The sequence below is a fragment of the Muscardinus avellanarius genome (assembly GCF_963383645.1).
Source record: "Muscardinus avellanarius genome assembly, chromosome: 10".
In the NCBI taxonomy this organism is placed as follows: Eukaryota; Metazoa; Chordata; class Mammalia; order Rodentia; family Gliridae; genus Muscardinus; species Muscardinus avellanarius.
The window spans coordinates 112,732,283-112,753,706 of record NC_137796.1 but is presented as its reverse complement, the minus strand read 5'-3'; the positions used below and the strand labels follow the sequence as shown (position 1 = coordinate 112,753,706).

Below are 21,424 nucleotides of genomic sequence, written 5' to 3'. Positions count from 1 at the left end.
CTTCTGGCCTCCAGACGGGAAAGGTGCAGCAGGCTGGCCCCCACCCTGCCTGTCAGGGGTTGGGATTCCTCCAGCTGCCGTGGCCTTTGGTCCGCCACGTGCCAGCACGGCTCTCACCTGAGGCAGGTGCGGGGCCGCAGTTGCCTGGCGGCTTGAGCAGGGCCCCTGACCCTGACTTTGGATGGACTGCCAGGCCGGCTTATAAATGTCAGGCAGAGGCCGAGGCTGGCACGGGACCTGGCCTTGGAGCAGCGGCCTTCAGAACCAAAGTCCAGCTAGTTTTACTTTGAAATCGCACTTTCTGAGGGGTGGGCCACACTTGTAAAAATGTCACTGCTATTTATAACACATTGATGGGGAGGGCAGGGCCAAGGCTGGAGCCCGCCTGCTTCAGTCTCCATAGCCAGTGACCTTTGGGGGGCACGGGAGCCCGCCTGCTTCAGTCTCCATAGCCAGTGACCTTTGGGGGGCACGGGAGCCCACCTGCTTCAGTCTCCATAGCCAGTGGCCTTTGGGGCGCACGGGAGCCCACCTGCTTCAGTCTCCATAGCCAGTGGCCTTTGGGGGACACGGGGGGGCAGAAGAACGAGGGGTTCCCAGGGCCTGGGAGCACCAGGCTGGTCAGCACGGCAAAGGAAGCAGCGGGGAGAGGCACCTGGGCAGGTGGGGACCCCGCCAGCCTTTGGCTCCCGGTGCTTCCTTCTTTGGGCCCATCTGCCCACCCATGAGTGGGTCGTCCAGCAGCCCCGCAGGCAGGCCCAGCCAGTCATAGCTCAGGCGAATCTGGAGGGGTTCTGGGGCTTTTGGGAGGAGGTTGGGGAGAGGAGGGGGACCTGGGCAGGAACCTGCCTCGATGAGGTTAGGGGTCTCCCAACAGCCACCCAAGCCTACGGCTGTGCTGGAGGGCAAGCACTGGCCTCACCCTTGGGACCCAGCAATTGTTCTAGAAGGTTCTGGATGCTGGGCACTGGGTGAGGGCTCCAGTGGGCCTTGGGCCTCCACACACTGTGCTGGCCTGGGCCCTAATAGATGGCTTCTGGGGAAACAGCAGCCCGGGATACCAGCCCCATCCAGCAGGGTCATCACATGGCCTGGGGCAGGCAGGGCAAGGGTTTCTGCTAAGATGGCCAGTGAGTGGTCAGTGGAGGCCCTCAGAGACCCAGCGCCTGCCTGGGAGCGAAGTTGCTGAAACGCTAGTCCTGTCCCCAGCACCCCATAGCCAGGGAAGTGCTTGCTGGCTTTGTGCTTGGAGCTCGGTAGAGCTGGACTAGGGCCCTGGACAGGACACCTCGGTGGTCCCTGATGGCGTGGAGGCCATGGGAGGGCAGGAGTAAACAACCCTGTTGCCAGGCAACACTGATGGGAAGTGGGGCTCTGCAGGACGGGCAGTGGGGTCTAGCACCAGGACCCCACCTGCTGCAGGCTTCCATGCACGCTGCCTGTTGATGAACCTGGGTATCAGTGCTAGCTAGGTCCCCGTGTGCATGTCGCAGGGTGCTGGGGTGCTCACACGGGCTGAGACCACAGGTCAGCAGAGGCAGGAGGTGCCCGGCCAGCAGGGCGAGGCAGCACTGGGCAGCCAGGCCTGGCAGGGCCCACTTGCTCTCTGCTGCCCAGCCCTTCCGCCTCCCAAAGGAGAGCACACGGTCAGAGTCCCTGTGCCCAGTGGCCCACAGGGATGCAGAGGGCCTGGTCAGGAGCAGGGTGGCCAGCAGCAGTCCTCCAGGGCCTTGCCTTCCCCGGGGTGTGGAGTGGGCGGAGGGAAGCAGGGCCCAGGACAGCGCACCCTGGACCAGGGTGGGATGAAGCTGCAGGCTGGAGAGACCGCGGGGTGGGGGCTCACCACTTGGGGCTCTGCCTGCAGACACCTCCAGGGCCCTGGTCACAGCCAGCCCCGAGTCCTGGGAGCCAGGATGGACGCCGAGGCCAGCACACCCGGCCCCGTGCCAGCCTGCTGAGCTTACCTGGTATGGAGCAGGGAGCTCTGCATGACCCTGGCAAGCTCCCTGGCTGGGCCTGAGGGCGGGGCAAACACAGGGACCGGCAGGCCACGTTCCCATGCGAGGAGCATCCCGTCCCCTGGGGTCGCTAATTTAGGCCACGGGCAGCTGTGCAGTGCTGCTCAGCCAGTTATTTCTGGCCCAGAGAATTCCAGCAGAGCGGGCCCCAAAGGCCAGTCCCTGTGGGCAGGCGGTCCTCTTCCCCAGGGCCCCCACTCCGTTCTCTCTGGCTCAGCCTTTCCCTTCCAGGGCCTGGGGGTCGGCAGAGCACCCTAAGACGGGGCCCTGTGAGCAGGGTGCGGCCAGAAAGCCCTCACCTGGTGAGGCCAGCACCTCCACCTTCCACTCCCTGTACAAAGCCAGCCAGATGGGGAGGTCTGAGGCCTGGAGCAGCCTCTGGGCCCTTGCCACCCGGTAGGCACTGGGCCAGAGCCAGGACGTGGAGATCAATGGGGAAAGGCAGGGAGCATGGGGCTGAAACAGGCTGGGCAGGCTCCTCATCCAGCCAAGAACATTCCTGGGGGCTGCCGGCTCCGTGCTTGCTGGCATTGCCACACACTGCCACCAGGCGGCTGGCAAGGGCTCTGTGGCCTTCCCTCTGCACAGGCTGCCTTCCTGCCGCCGGTGGCTAGAGGGGTGGGATCAGGCACTTTCCACTCAATTATGCCTTGAAAAGATCCTGAATCAAGCTCTTTATTAAGAGCTAAGCAGAGACATTAGCACTTTTCCTAATTAGCATGGCTTTTAAAATTGTGCACAATTACAAGGAGCTATAGGCATGTGGGCATGTGCTTTGGCTCCGTGGTGTCTGAGCAAACCTTCCCTTCCCCTTGGTCCCTGAGCGAGGGCCTTCGAGTGTGTGTGTGTGTGTGTGTGTGTGTGTGTGTGTGTGTGTGTGTGCATGCCAGCGCACAGGTACCTCTGACACGTGTGGGTGTGCACTTAGCACACACCGCCAGGTGCCGGGGCCTGCCTCTACTCCCCTGGCCCTTGGCTGGAGGGGCTGTGGCCCTCCCTAACCGCCATGACAGATGGGCCCAGGCCCCAGCGGGGGCGGGAGCACCACACAGCCCTGAGTAGCTCAGCACTTGGGCAGGGCAGTAGCCCACCTGCTGCAGGCCCCAGCCTGGGTGGTGAGGGAGACAGAGCCCTCCCAGGGGCTGCAGACACAGGGAGAAGCTGAGGATGAGACCACGTTCTGGACCTGGAGCTTACTCAAAAAGTGGTCCCTGAGCCCTGGGCCGGGGGCTGAAGTGGGGAGCAAGCCCACACCCTGGCTTCTCCTAGGGGCTGCCCAGCCCCCATTTCCCCGAGTGACCCCGAGCCGGCTGGAGAACAAACAGCTCCATGTTTGGCCAGTTTTGGCCAGCTCCCCTGCTCCCCACCCCCAGCCCCGGCTGAGCAGAGCGCAGGGCGTGAGTCACCAGGCCGCATTCCCTGGGCCTGGCCACCGGGGAGGAGGGCACAGGGGTCGCCCAGAGCGGGAGCTTGGAGTAAGCTGGGCCTGGGGCAGAGGGGAAGGCCGGACACCCCCAAGTCCCTGGGCAGAGGTGGCGGGTTGCTGGAGACACCCACCCAGCGCTCCTCCAGCTTTGCCCCATGGGCACAGCCTGAGCCTCGTGGGCTGGGTGCAGGTGACAGTGGGCATTGCCAAGCCCAGCCCGCCTGAGCAGACCCCATGGCAGGACATTGTCCTGGGATCTCTGGGCAGCGGAGCCTGCCCCTTGGTCCCATGGAGGTGGGTTTGAGCCCTGCCCCCCACACGGGGCGACCTTGGGCAGTTGCCAGGTTGGAGGAGGGAGGGGCCTGGTTGAGGGTCTTTCTGTGCCTCCACACTGAGCCCTCCACTTTCTGGAAGCCCAGGGCAGGGCCAGTCATGGGACAGCATGGCCAGGGCTATCCCCAAGGTGGAGATGCCTGGGGCCTCGTGCCTGCCGCCAAGTGAGTATCCTGTGCTAGTTACCATTTGGTCAAATGCCAACAGGGCCCTGCCATTTCAAGCTGCCTTGTCCCCCATCCCAAACAAACGGGGCCCTCTGTCCACACCCCTTCTCCTAGGTAAAACCCTACGGTGCCCAGGGTGAGCCTGGGGATCCCGCCGCCCTTGCAGTTGAGCCTGCGGTGCTGGGGATCCCCTCCGCCTTCTGCCCTAATTGGGCCTGCAGGTTCCTCTTCACCTTGTCAGCTGCTTGTTACCATGGCAACAGCCTGGGGGCGGGGAAGAGGAACTTCCTTCCATCAGTGAGTGTTAGCGGCATCCAGCCTAGGACAGGCAGCGGAGGGCTGGCTGGGGAGCCTGGGCAGTCCTGTCCCGCAGGTCTGGGGGTCCACTGCTCACCTCCTGAGACTGTTGCAGGGCATGGAGGTCCCGTGGTGGGGCGCTGGCTCTGCACAGCTCTGGAGGCTTGTTCCCTGAGGTGGGGTGGCGAGCCTGAGCCAGGCCCCTGCCTTTGTAGTGCAGGAGCCGCGGCTTCTGGTTTCCGCAGGCCCCCTGTCCAGCCTGAGGTGCCTTCCACGGGCAGGGCACCTGCCCCCTGGTGTCATTATGCCACAGGGCCTTCTGGCCGGCCCGGAACACCCCACCTCCCATGGGACCTTCCTGTTTCTCACCTGGAATCACTAAGCGGCTATGTCCTGGCCATCCCTAGTGGGGGGCCTGTGCAGGTGGCCCAGCCTGCTCAGTCCTCGGGAGGACGGCCACTTCCAGCAGGCCAGTGCCTGACTGTCCCCTCAGCTCCTCTCGAGCTGAGAATGGCCCTGCAGGCCCGGACTCTTCCCTGAATCCCCTTGCCAGGGCGGCTGCACTGATGGAGGGCCCCTGTGGGTACTTGCTCAGGCCCAGCATGAGACCCCAGGCCACCTAGGCAGGGTCACCCTGTGTGCTCGAAGCTGGGCCCTGGAACAGCCTGGGTGGGGAGGGGACACAGAGGGCTGTGGCGCGCACTCTGTCTAAGGTAGCGGGGGCTACAGCGGGGTTTGGTTTTGTTTCTGGTGTGTGTGTGTGTGTGTGTGTGTGTGTGTGTGTGTGTGTGTGTATTACTGGAGATTGAACCCAGGGGCATGCTATCTCTGATCTACACCCCAGCCCTATTTTATTTTTTAGTTTGAAACAGGATCTCACTAAGTTGCTGAGGCTGGCCCCAAACCTGTGCCCCTCCTGTCTGAGCCTCCTGAATACTGGCATACACCACTGCACCAGCAGGGTTTTGACCAGCCCTTTGCCTTAGAGGCAGGTCCGAGGCAGCTAGCGCAGGGAGCAGGATGAGCAGGGACCTCCTGGAGGGCTCTCCCTGGACACTGAGCAGAGGACATGCTGTGTGAGGCCACCTCTGCCCCAGCAAGCGGAGCTGGGGCACCTGGCATCTTCAGGGGTAGCCTGTGCTGGAGGCCCCAGGCACAGCGAGGGTGGGTGGCTAGCACCCGGGCTGGGGACTTGGCCCCAGGAGGATGCAGCATGAGCGGCTGGGCACCTGAGCCCTCCGCATCACTGCCATGCGCAGGTTCCCAGGGCCCAGGTGGGGTCATGGTGGACACTGGTTGGGAGGGATGGACCAGGTCCACACTGACCTCTCCCCATAGGGGCTTCCAGTGCTCAGGGACCCCGTTCCCATCTTCTTCTTGGGTGGGACCCCACCAGAGCTCTGAGACCGAGAACAGACTCTGCCCAAGAGAGTGGGGAGCCTGGAGGCTGCCCATGGGGCAGGAGCTGGGACCCCACCCCCAGAGGGCACAGGAGAGCCAGCCTTATGGCGCTGTTATCCTTGGAAGGCAGCGTGGCTTTGCCTTACCTAGGCTCAGCCTCAGCCCAGGCTGCACCTTGCACCCGAGACCCAAGACTCAAACCCTCCACCACTGTGGCTTCCAGGAATCATTTGGCAGGCAGGGCAGGGTGGGGCATGTCAGCTCGGCAAGCGGCTTAGGTGAGAGTGGAGGGGCCTCTGCACCCCCTGGCAGGTGGAGGGGGCTGGCAGGCAGGACTCAGCCCGGCAGAGGTGCCATTCACAAGTGGCCACGGTGGCCGTTGGGGTGTGGTTTCTACACAGGATCTCGGCCATTCTGAGCCGAGCCCCTGAGTGGGAGCTTCCAGCTCTGTCCAGCTTCAGCACAAACCATCTCTCCAAAGGAAACCCTGTCATCCCCACAAGCGCCCGCTTGCCCGGGCCCTGGCCTACTAGTCTGCCGTCCATCTCTCAACTGCCTTCGTGCCTGCTTCACGTAGGCGGGACCACGCGTGTGGCCCCCACTTCCGGCCGCTCTCACACAGCACCACTTTCTCGGATCTTCCGCGTTGGAGCCGGTGCCAGGACTTTACTCCGTTTTATGGCTGAATAATATTCCCCTGGTGGTTGGACCATGTGTTGTCTGTCTCTTCATCTGCTGACGGGCGTCTGCACTCTCCCCACCCTTGGCTGCTGGGATCTGCGGTGCTGGGAGGTCTGTGTACCGTATCTGTGAAGTAAACCCGGTTTAGTTTTCATGTGGACCCGGTGGTGGGAACTCTGCCTCTGAGGAACCGTGGAGCTGTGGCTGTTCACCATCTCCCCCCTCGTGGTCTCTCCCCCGCCATCCAGAGCCAGCACCCGCCGCTCCTTCTGTAGCCACACAAGTCCCATCCGCACTGGGCCCTGCTGGCCGGCTCAGCCCCTCCTGGCTCTGCAGGACAGTGGGCGTGTGGCTGTCTTGCAGGGTCCCTGCGGCGTGGGGCTGGTCCTGAGAGCCCCTCCTGTCCCTGGCATCTCAGGGCCCCAGCATGCTGTCCACAGCCAGGCCCAAGGAAGCAGCCGTTGCATTGCCACAGTAGCTTTGGAGCTGGGGCCACCAGGGGTTGTAAAGAGGAGGCCCAAGGACTCCCAGGCTGGGCTGGGTGGTCAGAGGCTTCTGGGCCTGGCGGGGGCTCTTTGGACACCCGGGGCCAACCAGAAACCTTGAACATCCTATGGTCACTGAGCTGGGGAGGCCGGAGGCCTGCAGCCCACCCTAGCTACCCAGGCCTGGCTTCCTGGAGCCCCACTTTCGTGACCAAGAGGTATGCTGGTGGCAGGGTGGGGATGAAGGTCCAGAGGTCATCTTGGGCTCGGCCTCCTGCCACGTGCCTTCTGCACACACGGGCATGTTTCCAGGGACGGGCAGCTCCCCATCGTGTCCCACCCAGGCACCGTGTGACAGGAGGCGCAGCTTTTCTGCACACCAAAGCGTTTATCACAGTGGGGGCTGCACGCCTCCAAGGACGGCAGTGCCGCCTGGACCTGATGTCCTGTCCGACTCGGGTGGCTCCGTGTCCCCTAAGCAGGACCCTGCCGGCTCCGGCTGCACACACCTCCCTCACGGCGTTCTGCCATTTCACTTTTCTCAGCACAAGCGCCATACCTGGCGCCAAGGCCGTCCACGCCGGGTCCCCTGGCTGCGTTGTGTCCACTCAGCCCTGTCTTGCTGCCTCTTGGAACCACTCTGGTCCTGGCAGATGACAGAGGGACCAGGAGGCTCATTGGAGATGAGACTGCTTCTTGGGGGGCTCCCTGGCTGCACAGAGCACCTGGGCCGCCGCAGGCCCAAATGGGCTATTTGATGCAGGATGCAGCTGCCCTGTCCCTCCATCAGAGGCCACTGGGACTCCCTCGGGTACCCCTGGGCTTTCTCCCAGGAATAAACATGCCCTGCTCCTTGAGGAAATTGGAAAAGTGGGGTTGAGTGCCCTGAGGAGAGGCGGAAGGGCGCCCAGGCTGCGGTAGGCCCTGTCCCAGCTGGGTTGGGGGCTCTTCCCCACTAAGGGTCCACAGGGAGGGCAGAGCACAAGGCCTGACTGCGGGTGCTGTGTGGGACGTGTGGGGCTGGCCAGTCCCTCTCCCTCCTTCCTGCTGGCCCCCACCTGCCTCCCGCCCACTCAGGACTCGGCTCCCACGCCAAGCTGCTCTGGATTTGGCCTAATGGAGCTTAGCGGGCTGAGCAGATTGCTCTGGCGGGCGGGCGGGGCAGTCATGCCTTCTGATCCTCAGCAGCCAAGCCTGATGGTGCCCCGCTGGATTTCTTGCCAGAGCCCAGGAGGAGGCCTGCCTGGGATGCCGGCTGCGTGGCCAGGGTTCCTGCTTCTCTGAGGACGAGTGTGGCCAGCTGGGGCCTTGACCATCCCTCCTGGTGAGGGACGCTCGTGTCCTTGGCTTTGTCCTTTTGTGGAGACATCCCTCCTGCCCAGCCTGACATCCCCACAAATGCGCAGGCCTCAGCTGAGGAAGGTGTGACGTCCGGGGCCCTTTGGAGGCCAAGGGTTGTGCAGATGGGGAAGCTGAGGTCCATTGAGGATGAGGAAAGGTGGTAGCAGGACCAGTCAAGGACCTGACCCCCCAGGCATAATCATGGGGGGGTCTGAGCAGCTGACCTGGGCCCCTCCTTCCCATGCTGTAAAGGAGGGTGGAGGTCCAGTGATCCAGGACCACCCCGGGACCCCGCAAGCCTCCAGGGTCCCTTGTTCCTCCACGGAGCAGCATGGCAGCTACAGTGTGCCCACCATCAGAGGGGCTGCAGCCCCACCACCCCCCACACAGGGCCCTCAGCTTCTGCGCTGGACCCGGTCAGGAAAGCTGCCACCACCCTTCTCGGTGGCAGGCTGGGAATGACCCCTCCACATGAGGAAGGCCAGAGGGACTGAGTGGCCCTCAAGGAAGCCTGCTCCTCTCCGACCCTGGGGTGGGGGGAGCCCTCAACCCCACGTCCTGGCAGGCCCAGGTAGGCCAGCCACTTCAGCACCATGGACAGCAGGCTCCTCCAGGTTGGGAGGAGCCCAGCTCCTTGGAAAGCCCCACCCAGCTGGGGCTGGGGCTGGGGTGCCGTGGAGAGGAAGGTGAGGGTTTAGGGGCTCGCCTTTGTTCCAGGGCCCCGGGAAGCTGTGTCTGCAGTAGGCTCCCCGGGGTCTGAGGTAAGGTCTCTTCCCCTAGAAAGACAGACTGAGGATCCGTGTCCCAGAGCTCTGGGATAAGGCTTTATTTTTGCTGGGGAGCCCATGGTGGGGCAGGAAGGTGGCAGAACCCCTCTGAGATGCTTTGTTCCCTGGTGAGGACCGGGAAGCGGGTGCCCTGGGGGACTGTGGGCTTGGTCGTGTGACCCCCTGACCACAGGGCCTGTGCCCAGGGGTTCTTCAGCCCTGGCCGTTGTCCACACTTTCACCTGGGCTCAGTTCTGTGCTGCCCTGGGCCCCAGGGTTGGGCAGAGTCCGTCTGAGGGGCCTCCTGGAGAGACTGCCTTAGTCTGCCAGGCTGGACCTAGGCCACATCCCCACCCTGATGTGTCACACATCTGCCCTTCCAGCCCTGGCCCCGGGCAGCACCAGTGCCACACATCCACTCAGCTTCCTCTGGCCCACAGCGAGGCTCTACTCCAATTTGTAGACGTTTTAAACTACAGGAATTTTAACTAAAACCCAGAAAGTCCATCTGTGGGTTGACCAAGCCCCTGGTCGTTGACTGTGTGTGCCATGGCCGCTTGGTACTGTCTCCCCTGCTGCTCTTGGGATGTGACGGCGTGCCGTGGTCTCCATCACGGTGCCTCCTTGGCCTCACCTAGACCCAGGTGCCTGGTGGGGCCTGAGCCACTGCCAGCTGTTCTCTGAGCAGCCACCTAGGGCAGTGGGTCTGACTGAGGGGTCCTTGGAGAGCAGGGCAGAGCCGACCTCAGAGCAGTTCCTGGGGTGGGAGCCAGCACAGAGCCAGGAACTCCAGGAGCCCAGGACCCGCGGGCATAGCTCTCCCCCAACCTCGTCTGTGGGCCAAGGGCTACCCACAGGGAGCCATGGCAAAGGAGCCTGGTGTAGGCTAAGCGGTTTGCTGGGGCAGGTTCACCCCTGGCCATGGTCGAGAGTGTGAGCCCAGGCGGGACTCGGGGGGAGCACGGCCTTAGCGGGAGGCTGATGTCTCCTCTGCTGCCCATTACACAGAGCACTTGTTACCGCTGAACCCATTAAGTGTAATTACGACGCTCCCAGCCGGAACGTGTAATTACATTCGCGGCTCGGAGCCACTGTGCACGGCGCCACCGTGGGCTGGGGGCCTGGCTCGGTGGGACAGGGAGGGGCAGGAAGGGGGGAGGGCTCCAAGGCCCCTCAGAGGTCCAGGATGTCCCTTCATCATATCCATGGCTTATCCTCCCTTGCTGGGCAGGGGCTCATTGTGGCTGACTGTCACCTCCTCGACAGGGTGACCCTCTATGAGGGATGGGGAGGGGGCGATAAGACCCGTTATGGGGCACGGGGGCCCTGAGACCCGCCATGGGGACAGCAGGAGCACTGAGACCCGCCATGGGGTATGGGGGCCCTGAGACCCGCCACGGGGCATGGGGGCCCTGAGACCCGCCACGGGGGTTGGGGACAGTGAGGTACAGAGGTGAGTGACTTGCTCAGGGTCACCTGGAGGAGGTTCAAACCCAGGCCTCAGTGCAGAGCCCGGCCCGGCTGTGAGGGTAGACACCCATCCCCGTCCCCGGTCCTTGCAGTGTTGGGCCGCAGGCTGCACCTGACCATCACGTGGCTGTCTTGTTTACGAAAGGTCGCTGCTGTCCACCTCCCACATAGGCTTGGGGTTTTCTCCCCTCCTACCATGGCTCGCAGACTCTTGTATTTGGTGGGTAATCCTGGGAGTGGGATAGAGTCTGAAAGTGGGGATACACGTAGGATAGATGTGCCCCCCACGATCCCTGGCTTGAACATGGGTCTGGGCATCTCCGAGCTGCCCTGCCAGGGCCACACATGGGACTCGGCCGGTCTACTGCTGGCATTCCTGAGGAGCCATCAGGGCCGTGGACTCAGGGCAGAGAGCTGCCAGCCTTCCTGGGAGAGTGGTGGACTCTGGCGAGCCACCCATGGCACCGCGGCGCCACCTGGTGGCCTTTGAGAGCCGACAAGTGTCTCAGCCCCAGAGACCAAGGTGGCCTCCTGTGCTGGGGCTTGGGCACCCCACCGGTCAGGTGGGCGTGCAAGGGCGGGAGCCTGTCCATGCCCTGGTCCTTAACCGCTGTGCAGATGGTTCGAGCACGTCAGCATGCTGGTCATCATGCTCAACTGCGTCACCCTGGGCATGTTCCGGCCCTGCGAGGATGTGGAATGCCAGTCAGAGCGCTGCAGCATCCTGGAGGTGGGCGGGGCGGGGCGGGGCCGGGCGGGCAGCCGGCCGGGGCCAGCAGCCAGCCTGACCCCTCCTCCTGCCAGGCCTTCGACGACTTCATCTTTGCCTTCTTCGCGGTGGAGATGGTCATCAAGATGGTGGCCCTGGGGCTGTTTGGGCAGAAGTGTTACCTGGGCGACACCTGGAACCGGCTGGACTTCTTCATCGTCATGGCTGGGTATGGCGCCTGCACCGGCCAGGCTCCAGAAGCCCGCAGGCGGCACGCTCTGAGGCCCAGGAGGTCCCTGCCCTGGACTTGGGGTGGGTGGGGCATGGCTTGGGTCCCTGTGCAGGCTGTGTCAGGCCGACAGGGTCGCTTCCCCTGAGGGCCCCCCCCCCCAGCCACGCTGTCTCCCCAGAATGATGGAGTACTCTCTGGACGGACACAACGTGAGCCTCTCGGCCATCCGCACCGTGCGCGTGCTGCGGCCCCTGCGTGCCATCAACCGTGTGCCCAGTGAGTGGCTGACCCCACCAGGAGCCGGACATGGCCTGCAGGGCCCTGTGAGGGTCTGCTGGGGCACAGGAGGGGTTAAGCCCTGGTGCTGGGGGGCTGGGGCGACAGTGGGGATGACCCTGCTGATCGCCTGGAACCTGGAAGACTTGCCTCCTCTTGGGGAGCTGCTCTGAGGAGTGAAGGCCGTCAGGGCCGGCAGGGTCTGAGGAGTGAAGGCCGGCAGGGCCAGCAGGGTCTGCGGAGTGAAGGCCGGCAGGGTCTGAGGAGTGAGGGCCGGCAGGGTCTGAGGAGTGAAGGCCGTCAGGGCTGGCAGGGCCGCTCTGCGGAGTGAAGGCTGTCAGGGCTGGCAGGGTCTGCGGAGTGAAGGCCGTCAGGGCTGGCAGGGTCTGAGGAGTGAAGGCCGGCAGGGCCGCTCTGCGGAGTGAAGGCCGGCAGGGCCGGCAGGGTCTGCGGAGTGAAGGCCGGCAGGGTCTGCGGAGTGAAGGCCGGCAGGGTCTGCGGAGTGAAGGCTGGCAGGGTCTGAGGAGTGAAGGCCGTCAAGGTTGGCAGCGCCACTCTGAGGAGTGAAGGCCGTCAGGGCTGGCAGGGTCTGAGAAGTGAAGGCTGGCAGGGCCGCTCTGAACTTCAGGTTCCCTGGCACAGCATCTGGGACAGGCAGGGGCTGCGCAGAGCGCCATCCCAGCTGGCGGCACGGTGGGGGAGGGACTCGGCTCTCTGCGCAGCCTGCTGCCCACCCCTCCCAGACGAGGCAGCTGAGCTCCACTGAGGAGCCAGGAGTTTGGTCCCCGGCCCGGGGGAGAGCAGGGGCCTGGCCTGGCCCCGACAGGCTCACCCCGTCCCGACTCCCGCAGGCATGCGCATCCTGGTCACCCTGCTGCTGGACACGCTGCCCATGCTCGGGAATGTCCTCCTGCTCTGTTTCTTCGTCTTCTTCATCTTTGGCATCGTTGGTGTCCAGCTCTGGGCCGGCTTGCTGCGGAACCGCTGCTTCCTGGATAGCACCTTCGTCAGGTGTGCAGGCCCCACCTCTGACCCAGCCAGCCAGGCCCCAAGGCTGCTCCTGGCCCCTCCCACCCATCAGGCCACGCCCCCAGGCTACTCCCCTCAAGATGCTGGTACTTTGAGCCCCAGTCTGGCTTCTGGGTCTCTCGCTCTGTTTTCCTGCGTCTCTGTCTTGTCCCTGTGTTTTTCAGTCTCTGGACTTCTGACATCAAGGGTAATGCGGGCCAGCATGGGGAGCTAGTACATGGCTCATGGGCCCCAAGCCCTGCCCTCTGGGCCCCTGCAAGGGTTCAGGTGGCCCAGGGACTGAGGGGATTGGCCATGAGGGGCTCCAGGTGTTCCAAGGTCTTAGGGAGCCCTGCCTGCTCAGGACAGAGTGCAACAGCTTCCCTGTACCCCAGGACAGCTCACAGGGGTGGAGGTGGGGGTGCCAGGAGTCTGCAAGCCGGGAGGCCTGCCTGGAGGGACAGTGAGGCTCACCCCGCAGGATGGCCCCTTGCCTGTCCTTACTCTACCTGGACACAGCTTAGGGCAGGCACCCATCACACTCCCTCTTCCTTTGGCACAAAGGGGTGCCACCCACCTGATTCTGGCATGTCTCCTCCCACCGTGGCCTAGGGCAGTGACCTGCAGAGCCACCCCTTCCTCCCCAGACCCTGCCGGTGACCTGAGCTGCTGGTGACCCCAGCACACACATCAGCCCCGCAGTAGGCCTCTGGCTGGCTGCCAGTGGGGGCCTGGGCATCGTCTGCTTTCTGAATCCCCGGGTCCTGGAGCTTTGGGGACACTCATGGGGAGGTGGGCCTGTGAGGACTGGAGGAAAAGAGGGACCCACAGGGAGGTTCCGCTGGCCCAGAGTGGTTGAGGTCCCCTGCTATGTCAGGCCTGGCTGGCTCAGGAGGGCGGGTGGCTGTCAGGGAGAACAGGAACAGCTGGGCGGTAGGGGGATTTGTTGGGCCCCATCGGGGCTTGCCGATAACCGTGGCAGTGGGGTGCCGTGGGTGGGATCTGCGCATGTACTTCGTGCCCCTCGATGCCAGTGCCCAGAGGAGGGAGCGCGGTGGCTCCGGGCGGTCACTTCCTGGGGGGCAGTGAGGCCCCAGGACCTGGGTGAGTATGGCGTGCGCCACTAGCCGACCTGCCCCGGCCTGGCGCCTTTCAGGAACAACAACCTGACCTTCCTGCGGCCCTACTACCAGACGGAGGAAGGCGAGGAGAACCCATTCATCTGCTCCTCACGCCGCGACAACGGCATGCAGAAGTGCTCGCACATCCCCAGCCGCCGTGAGCTGCGTGTGCCCTGCACGCTGGGCTGGGAGGCGTACGCACAGCCGCAGGCCGTGGGCGCTGGCCGCAATGCCTGCATCAACTGGAACCAGTACTACAACGTGTGCCGCTCGGGGGACTCCAACCCCCACAACGGCGCCATCAACTTCGACAACATCGGCTACGCCTGGATCGCCATCTTCCAGGTGGGCTCCGGAGCCAGGGCTGCGGCTGTCCCGGAGGCGCGGCGGTGCGGCTGACTCCCGCGCTTCCGCCCTAGGTGATCACGCTGGAGGGCTGGGTGGACATCATGTACTACGTCATGGATGCCCACTCCTTCTACAACTTCATCTATTTCATCCTGCTCATCATTGTGAGTGCGGCGCGTGCGTGGGGTGGAGCGTGCGCTCCCCCGCTTCCCTCCTACCTGCGCCGCTCCTCCCCAGCCCGTGGCCCACAGGCCATCCCGCCGGCCCCGCTGCCCCCAGCCTGCTGCGCCCCGGGAGGACAGAGTGGTCACAGGAGGGGGCAGCTGGGGCGGCCTGAGGGAGGTCCTGGGTCTTGCACCGTCCCTCGGACGGGCACGAAACCCTCGGCGTCGCAGCGGGTTCTGGGGGGGCTGGAGCTGAGCCGGCCGGTCACCCAGCTCTGCCGCAGGTGGGCGGCGGCTCCGGGGCTGGAGCCAGCCTGGTCACCCCGCTCTGCTCTGTGGCAGGTGGGCGGCGGGCTCCGGGGCTGTAGCCAGCCTGGTCACCCCGCTCTGCTCTGCGGCAGGTGGGCTCCTTCTTCATGATCAACCTGTGCCTGGTGGTGATCGCCACGCAGTTCTCAGAGACCAAGCAGCGGGAGAACCAGCTGATGCGCGAGCAGCGCGCCCGCTACCTGTCCAACGACAGCACGCTGGCCAGCTTCTCGGAGCCGGGCAGCTGTTACGAGGAGCTGCTCAAGTATGTGGGCCACATCTGCCGCAAGGCCAAGCGCCGCGGCCTGCGCCTGTGTGCCCGCTGGCAGAGCCGCTGGCGCAAGAAGGCGGACCCTAGCGGCACCGGGCATGGCCCGGGCGCCGGGCGCCGGCGGCGCGGGGCAGGAGGACATGCAGCCTCCGTTCACCACCTCGTCTATCACCACCATCACCACCACCACCACCACTATCACCTCAGCCACAGCAGCCCGCACAGGCCAGGCCCGGAGCCAGGCCCTGGTGACACCAGGCTGGTCCCAGCCGGGGCGCCGTCCCTGCCACCCTCCCCGGGCCACGGGCCACCCGATTCCGAGTCTGTGCATAGCATCTACCACGCCGATTGCCACGTGGAGGGACCACAGGAGCGAGCACGGGCGGCCGCAGCCGCTGCTGGCCTCAAGCTGGCCTCAGGCCTGGGTGCCATGAACTACCCCACCATTCTGCCCTCGGGGATGGGTGGCAGCAGCCCTGGATCCAAGGGGAAGCGGGCCACCGGGCCCCCCAGGGCTGCGGGGCATAGCCCCTTGAGCCTGAGCAGCCCCAACCCCTATGAGAAGATCCAGCATGTGGTTGGGGAACATGGTAAGGAGCCCAGCCTTGTCCCATGAGGGTGGGCAGGGCAGGGCCTGGGATGTTGCCCCATATCCCATGTCATGACGGTCAGGATGGAAAAGAGGCCGCCTCCATCCAGAGGTAGAGTTCACCTGGCAAGGAGACCTGCATGGCTCCCGGGCCCGTGTCCATGGCCCCTGCCAGGGCACAAGAGGACCTGTGTGCCGATCAAAGCCGCCCCAGCCTCAAAGGACTTGGCAGCCACAGTGCTGGCCTCTGGAAGGAAGGAAACTGAGGCTGGGGTGACAGGCAAAAGGCCGAGGTCACAGGTCCTTGGGGGTGGGGGCCTGCGGAGATACCCACCCACCCACTCACCCAGAGGCCATGATCTGGGCTCAGCCGGGTCCTCTTGGTCCAGAGGGTTGGGTTCCCTGCAGATGTGAAGGCCCTGCGGGTCGTAGAGGGACACAGAGTGTGTGAGCCAGGGTGTCACAGCCACAGGGCGTGCTGGTGTAACGGGCGCCAGGTCCCAAAGCCTGGCAGTGCAGGTGGCCCTTTAGGAGCCCTGCTGCTAGCTCTGAGGCGGAGCAGCAGGAACTCGGGGTGGCTCCCCCATGTGCCGTGGCTGCCAGCATGGCCCTCACATGACCGTGCAGCCGGACTTCTGTGTCCCTCAGATGTTCCCTGAGTGTAACAGGAGTGCTGTGAGGGGTGTGTGTGCCCAGGTGTGCAAGAGTGTGTCCAGGTATGTGTGAGGATGTGCCCAGGTATGTGTGTGTGCCTAGATGTGCCCATGTGCCCACAGCAGTGTTAAGGCATACACAGTGCCCAGGTGTGTGTGTGTGTACGTGTGAGTACCCAGGTGTGCGAGGGTGTGCCCATGTGTGTGCGTGTGAACGTGCCCAGGTTTGCATGCAGGTGCTCTCAGGTGTGCAACACATGCCCGCAGGGGTGTCTTCCTAGTGTCCCTGGCTGCTGTACAAGATGCCCCAGGCTGCAGTTTATAGTAGCACCTTGCCCGGGCTCTTGGGCAGCCTGAGCCACAGCCCAGGCCGCAGGTTGGTCTCGCCCGGGCCCTGTGCTTTGGTCACGGCAGCTGTGGCAGGGCCCCTCCCTGCTACTCCTGGGGCCGTGGGGCACCTCTGCCTGCGCCTGCCTTCGCAGGACTGCCCGTGTTGTGGGGTGGTCCCTCTGGTGGCCCTGGGAAGGGCTCTTCCTCCCAGTCCTGGTGGGCCTGGCCCTCCCGCCGTGCTGTGCGTCCCTCTGCCCACGCCTTCAGAGGCCCTCCCATGGGTCCTTGTTTAATCCTCTCCCGAGGACACCAGCGGCATCAGCACCTCCCCACTGCCAAGGGGCTGCGTCTCAATAACAGCATCTAGGAAGGCCCCGTTCCCTGCGGCCCCACCACGGTCCTGGTTAGGATGCAGTGGCTCTGCGGGGACTCACCGCCCTGCACCCATGTAGGCGTGGGTCCTGGGGACCCTGGGTTGGCACCTCTGCTCAAGCCCAGCCCCATCTGTGTCCCCGCAGGACTGGGCCAGGCCCCCAGCCGCTTGTCGGGCCTGAGCGTGCCCTGCCCCCTGCCCAGCCCACAGGCGGGCACGCTCACCTGTGAGCTGAAGAACTGCCCTTACTGCGCCAGCGCCCTGGAGGACCCCGAGTTTGAGTTCAGCGGCTCAGAGAGCGGAGACTCGGATGCCCACGGGGTCTACGAGTTCACTCAGGACGTGCAGCGTGGCGACTGCCGAGACCCCATGCAGCCGCCCCCCGCGACGGATGCGCCAGGCCCGGGCCCTGCACGGTGCCGGCCACAGCGGCGGGCGGCGGCGGGCGGGCCCAGCTGTCTGGGCCACCTGGGGGCCTCTTTCAGCAGCAAGCTGCGCCGCATCGTGGACAGCAAGTACTTCAGCCGGGGCATCATGGTGGCCATCCTCATTAACACCCTGAGCATGGGCGTGGAGCACCACGAGCAGGTGTGCACGGGCCCTCCCCAGCGAGGCGGCCGGGACTGGCAGGTGCAGGTGCGGGCATGCCCACTAGCCAGCAGCTCCAGCCCCTCCTGGCCCCCAAGGGCCTGGGGCTGGTGTAAGGCCAGGGAGCTCCTGCTGGGGGCCTGGCCTCACCCAGCAGACGTTCTTGGCCCACGAGCTGCCTGCCCCTCTACTGAGTGCTGAGCAGAGGTGCTGGCTCCCGCCCAGGGATGCAGTGTGAGGGTGGGGGCGGAGACCGCCCCCAAGGACGAGGGCGCCTGAGGCACCTGGATGAGGGCCCGGGGCGTCTGCCCCGCTGTCTCGGCCCATGGAACAGGTTTCTCATGGCCAGAAAGTGACATCTCTCTTAGGTGGCCTAGACCCTGGTCATGCCTTCTGTGTGCATACATGCAGGGGTGCACAAATACACGCACAGGCAGGTCACACTGGAATACAAGAGTGCTCACATGTACACATGAGCATGCACAGGCAGGTCACACTGGAATATACAGGAGTGTGTGCCTACGAATACACTTAGGCAGGTCATGCTGAAACACGTGGAAGAGTACACAGGACATACTGGGGCATGCGGGAGTACACAGACACGTGAACAAAAGGTCACATTGAAGCATGCAGGAGCACACGTGGACACGTGAGCAAACATCACACTAGATCGTTACAGGAGCACACGGGCCGGCTGTGCTGGAAGTGCAGGCGTGCTCACAGGTTAGACTGAACACACAGATATGCATGTGTTCAGGTCATACTGGAACACACAGGTGTGCACACATGCGCACACTCATGCAGGCATGCCCGCTGTGCTCACCCCTCGGTCCCCCCGGGGCGCCAGCAAGGCAAGGTGCCCATCCTTGGGGCTCCTCCCTGCTCCTCGCGCAGCCTGCACTCACAGGCCCGGCACGGGGTCCCTGGCGGCGTGCAGCGCCCTACTGTGTTGTTAGCAGGAGGTCCAGGTGGGGAGGTGGGCAGGGGAGTGGGGCCAGGCAGGCCTGCTCCTCCGGGAGGGCGTCCCTGGAGTCTGTTTCCTCTAGCTGCAAATGATTAAGTTCACCTAAGGTGCTGCACAGCCCCTGGGCCTTCGATACAGTCGGCCTGGCTCATAGATCCACGCGGCGGAGCCGGGCCCTGACTGCTCCCTGCCTGCAGCCCGACGAGCTGACCAACGCGCTGGAGATCAGCAACATCGTCTTCACCAGCATGTTCGCCCTGGAGATGCTGCTGAAGCTGCTGGCCTGTGGCCCGCTGGGCTACGTCCGCAACCCGTACAACATCTTCGATGGCGTCATCGTGGTCATCAGGTGGGCCCCACGGCCGCCCGGAACCCAGCGCAGCCCCTGGGGCTGGGCTGGTGCTGAAGCTCCCTCCCTGGGAGCGCCCTCCCACCTGCAGGCACAGCTGAGCCAGCATCTCAGATCCATGGCTCCATGTAGACCTGTTCCCTGCAGACACGGGGTGGGGGGCCTGCGCAGAGGCTGAGTCACGCAGGCCTCTGGGGTGCATGCAGCGCATTCCGTGTGGAATGGTGGGTACTTGAGGTTAACCCCAACTTCCCCAGAGGAGGCAGAGCTCAGGAGTGAAGTGCGCCATGCCCCAGCAGGGAGAGTTGGGTGGGAGCAGATAAGCCAGGTGTGGCTGAGGTCTGGAAGAGAAGCCTGGCTAAGAAACTTCTTGGCAGGCGTGGTGGCACACGCTTGTAATCCCAGCATTTGGGAGGCTGAGACAGGAGGATGGCGGTTTGTGGACAGCCTCAGCTACTTAGTGAGGCCCTTTGTAATTACACTCAGTGAGGCCCTGGGTGTGTAGCTCAGGGGTAGAATGCCCCTGGTTTCCATCCCTCATACATAAATAAAAACCCGGAGAGCCAGGGTCTGGGGGGGGTTAGGATGCTGCTGCCGCTGCACACACACGCCCGATGTCTTGATATAGCCCCACCTGCTCTGATACAAGAGCGAGCAGAGCCTCTGAGGCCGCAGTGCCTCCTCCAGGAGGAGGGCTGGGCTGGGGCCTGTGCCTGACGCCCTGGCTCCCGCCCGCCCGCAGCGTCTGGGAGATTGTGGGGCAGGCGGACGGCGGGCTCTCCGTGCTGCGCACCTTCCGGCTGCTGCGCGTGCTGAAGCTGGTGCGCTTCCTGCCGGCGCTGCGGCGCCAGCTGGTGGTGCTCATGAAGACCATGGACAACGTGGCCACCTTCTGCATGCTGCTCATGCTCTTCATCTTCATCTTCAGGTGAGCGCAGAGGGCATCTCCGCCGGAGAGAAGGCCCCGCTGCAGTGCCTGCTGTGCGCTGGCCCGGCTGGGGCGGGGCCGGCCTAGACTGAGGCAGAAGCCCCGGGTGCCGCCACCACCCAGCCAGAGTGGCCTCGGCCCTCTGACCCACAGCACGGGGGCTCAGCCCTGGCATCTGTCCTTCTAAGACTGCAGTGTGGTGTCAGGGAGGGCCAGGTGGAGCCGAGGTAGCCGGGGCATCCGTCCCGTCCTGCTGCCCCCACCCAGCGCCCTGCCTCCGTCCCCAGCATCCTGGGCATGCACCTCTTCGGCTGCAAGTTTAGCCTGAAGACAGACACGGGCGACACTGTCCCTGACAGGAAGAACTTCGACTCCCTGCTCTGGGCCATCGTCACTGTGTTCCAGGTAGGGTGCGGGGAGGGGAGCCCCGAGGCTGCGGGGCCACGCAGGCCGTCCTGCGGCCGGAGCCACCTGCAGCTGTGAGGATGTGCGCCCGCAGATCCTGACGCAGGAGGACTGGAATGTGGTGCTGTACAATGGCATGGCCTCCACCTCCTCCTGGGCTGCGCTCTACTTCGTGGCCCTGATGACCTTTGGCAACTACGTGCTCTTCAACCTGCTGGTGGCCATCCTGGTGGAAGGCTTCCAGGCAGAGGTGAGCCAGGACCCGAGGGCAGGCCTGTGGGCGCCACCCCTCACCGGGCGTCACCCCAGCCCCCTGTCCGCGCCCCGTCCGAGCTGGTGGCCCTCTGTGGGTAGACAGTGCCTGTCGTGGCCGCCTCACGCCTGCCCCGTGTCTTGGTGTGTAGGGTGACGCCAACAGGTCCGACACAGACGAGGACAAGACATCCATCCACTTTGAGGAGGAGTTTGACAAGCTGAGAGACCTGAGAGCCACAGGTGGGGGGGGGGGCACGTGGGGGCTGGGTGGTCCCGTACGTGGGCCTGGGGAAGGGTCCCCCTGGCAGCTCAAGGATCCACTCTGCCCCAGAGATGAAGATGTGCTCACTGGCAGTGACCCCCAACGGGCACCTAGAAGGCCGAGGCAGCCTGCCTCCGCCCCTCATCCTGCACACCGCAGCCACACCCACACCCACGCCCAAGGGCTCCCCGCACCTGGACACAGCCCACGGCCTCCTGGACTCACGGCGCGGGAGCAGCAGCTCCGGGGACCCCCAGCTGGCAGACCAGAAGTCTCTGGTAGGAACTGCCCCTGCTCATGGCCCTCGGACACTGCCTCCCCTAAGCCGAGCGAGTCCCGCACACCCGCCCGGGGGGACCCCAGCCCTGCATGAGGTGGAGATGGAGGTTGAGGTGCAAGCTGGGGCAGCGGCTGGAGAGGAGCCGGCGCACGGTCCCTTATGGTGCCCGCGGAGTGTGAGCTGGCAGTGCGCCTTCCAAGTGAGGTGAAGCAGAAAGCCAGCATCTCACGGGCAGAACAGAAACAGCCAGGCGAGTGTTCAGAACCACCTGTGAGACAGGGTGGCTGAGAGCAGAGCGCGTGGTCACCACAGAGCTCCTGCAGACACTGCCCCAGCAGACATGGCCAAGCCGGCCTCTGAGAACCCAAGGGGGCTCAGTGGGCAGGGCAGGGTACAGCCAGCTGGGCAGATAGGGAGAGAGGGGGCCGATGTGGTGGGAGCAGTGGACGGGATTAAACGGGCACGTCCACACGATAGCCGGGGCCTGAGCCACTGGAACGGCGATCGCAGCCATGCGCCACAGTCCCCGAGAGCTGGACGGGGATAAGCTGGCAGGGGTGGAGAGTAAGACCCCTGTGAGCCCGGAACCCACAGAGGACTGAGCCTGCCGGAGGCCTGGGCCAG

At 64.6% G+C, this 21,424-nt stretch overlaps 1 protein-coding gene across 2 annotated transcripts in view; it reads left to right on the top strand.

The window, feature by feature from the left end:
* Window positions 1-21,424, top strand: part of CACNA1H (calcium voltage-gated channel subunit alpha1 H) — a gene marked incomplete at both ends in the record, with an annotated part of 52,138 nt that overhangs the window by 20,053 nt on the left and 10,661 nt on the right. For both annotated transcript variants that reach the window (XM_080704108.1, XM_080704107.1), the window contains 14 exons: window positions 11,005-11,116; window positions 11,191-11,324; window positions 11,506-11,603; window positions 12,455-12,614; window positions 13,768-14,077; window positions 14,152-14,244; window positions 14,646-15,414; window positions 16,915-17,357; window positions 18,519-18,670; window positions 19,413-19,598; window positions 19,886-20,003; window positions 20,098-20,253; window positions 20,408-20,498; window positions 20,590-20,798. In XM_080704108.1, coding sequence (XP_080560234.1) covers window positions 11,005-11,116; window positions 11,191-11,324; window positions 11,506-11,603; window positions 12,455-12,614; window positions 13,768-14,077; window positions 14,152-14,244; window positions 14,646-15,414; window positions 16,915-17,357; window positions 18,519-18,670; window positions 19,413-19,598; window positions 19,886-20,003; window positions 20,098-20,253; window positions 20,408-20,498; window positions 20,590-20,798 — 3,031 coding nt within the window. The remainder of the gene's footprint in view (window positions 1-11,004; window positions 11,117-11,190; window positions 11,325-11,505; window positions 11,604-12,454; window positions 12,615-13,767; window positions 14,078-14,151; window positions 14,245-14,645; window positions 15,415-16,914; window positions 17,358-18,518; window positions 18,671-19,412; window positions 19,599-19,885; window positions 20,004-20,097; window positions 20,254-20,407; window positions 20,499-20,589; window positions 20,799-21,424) is intronic.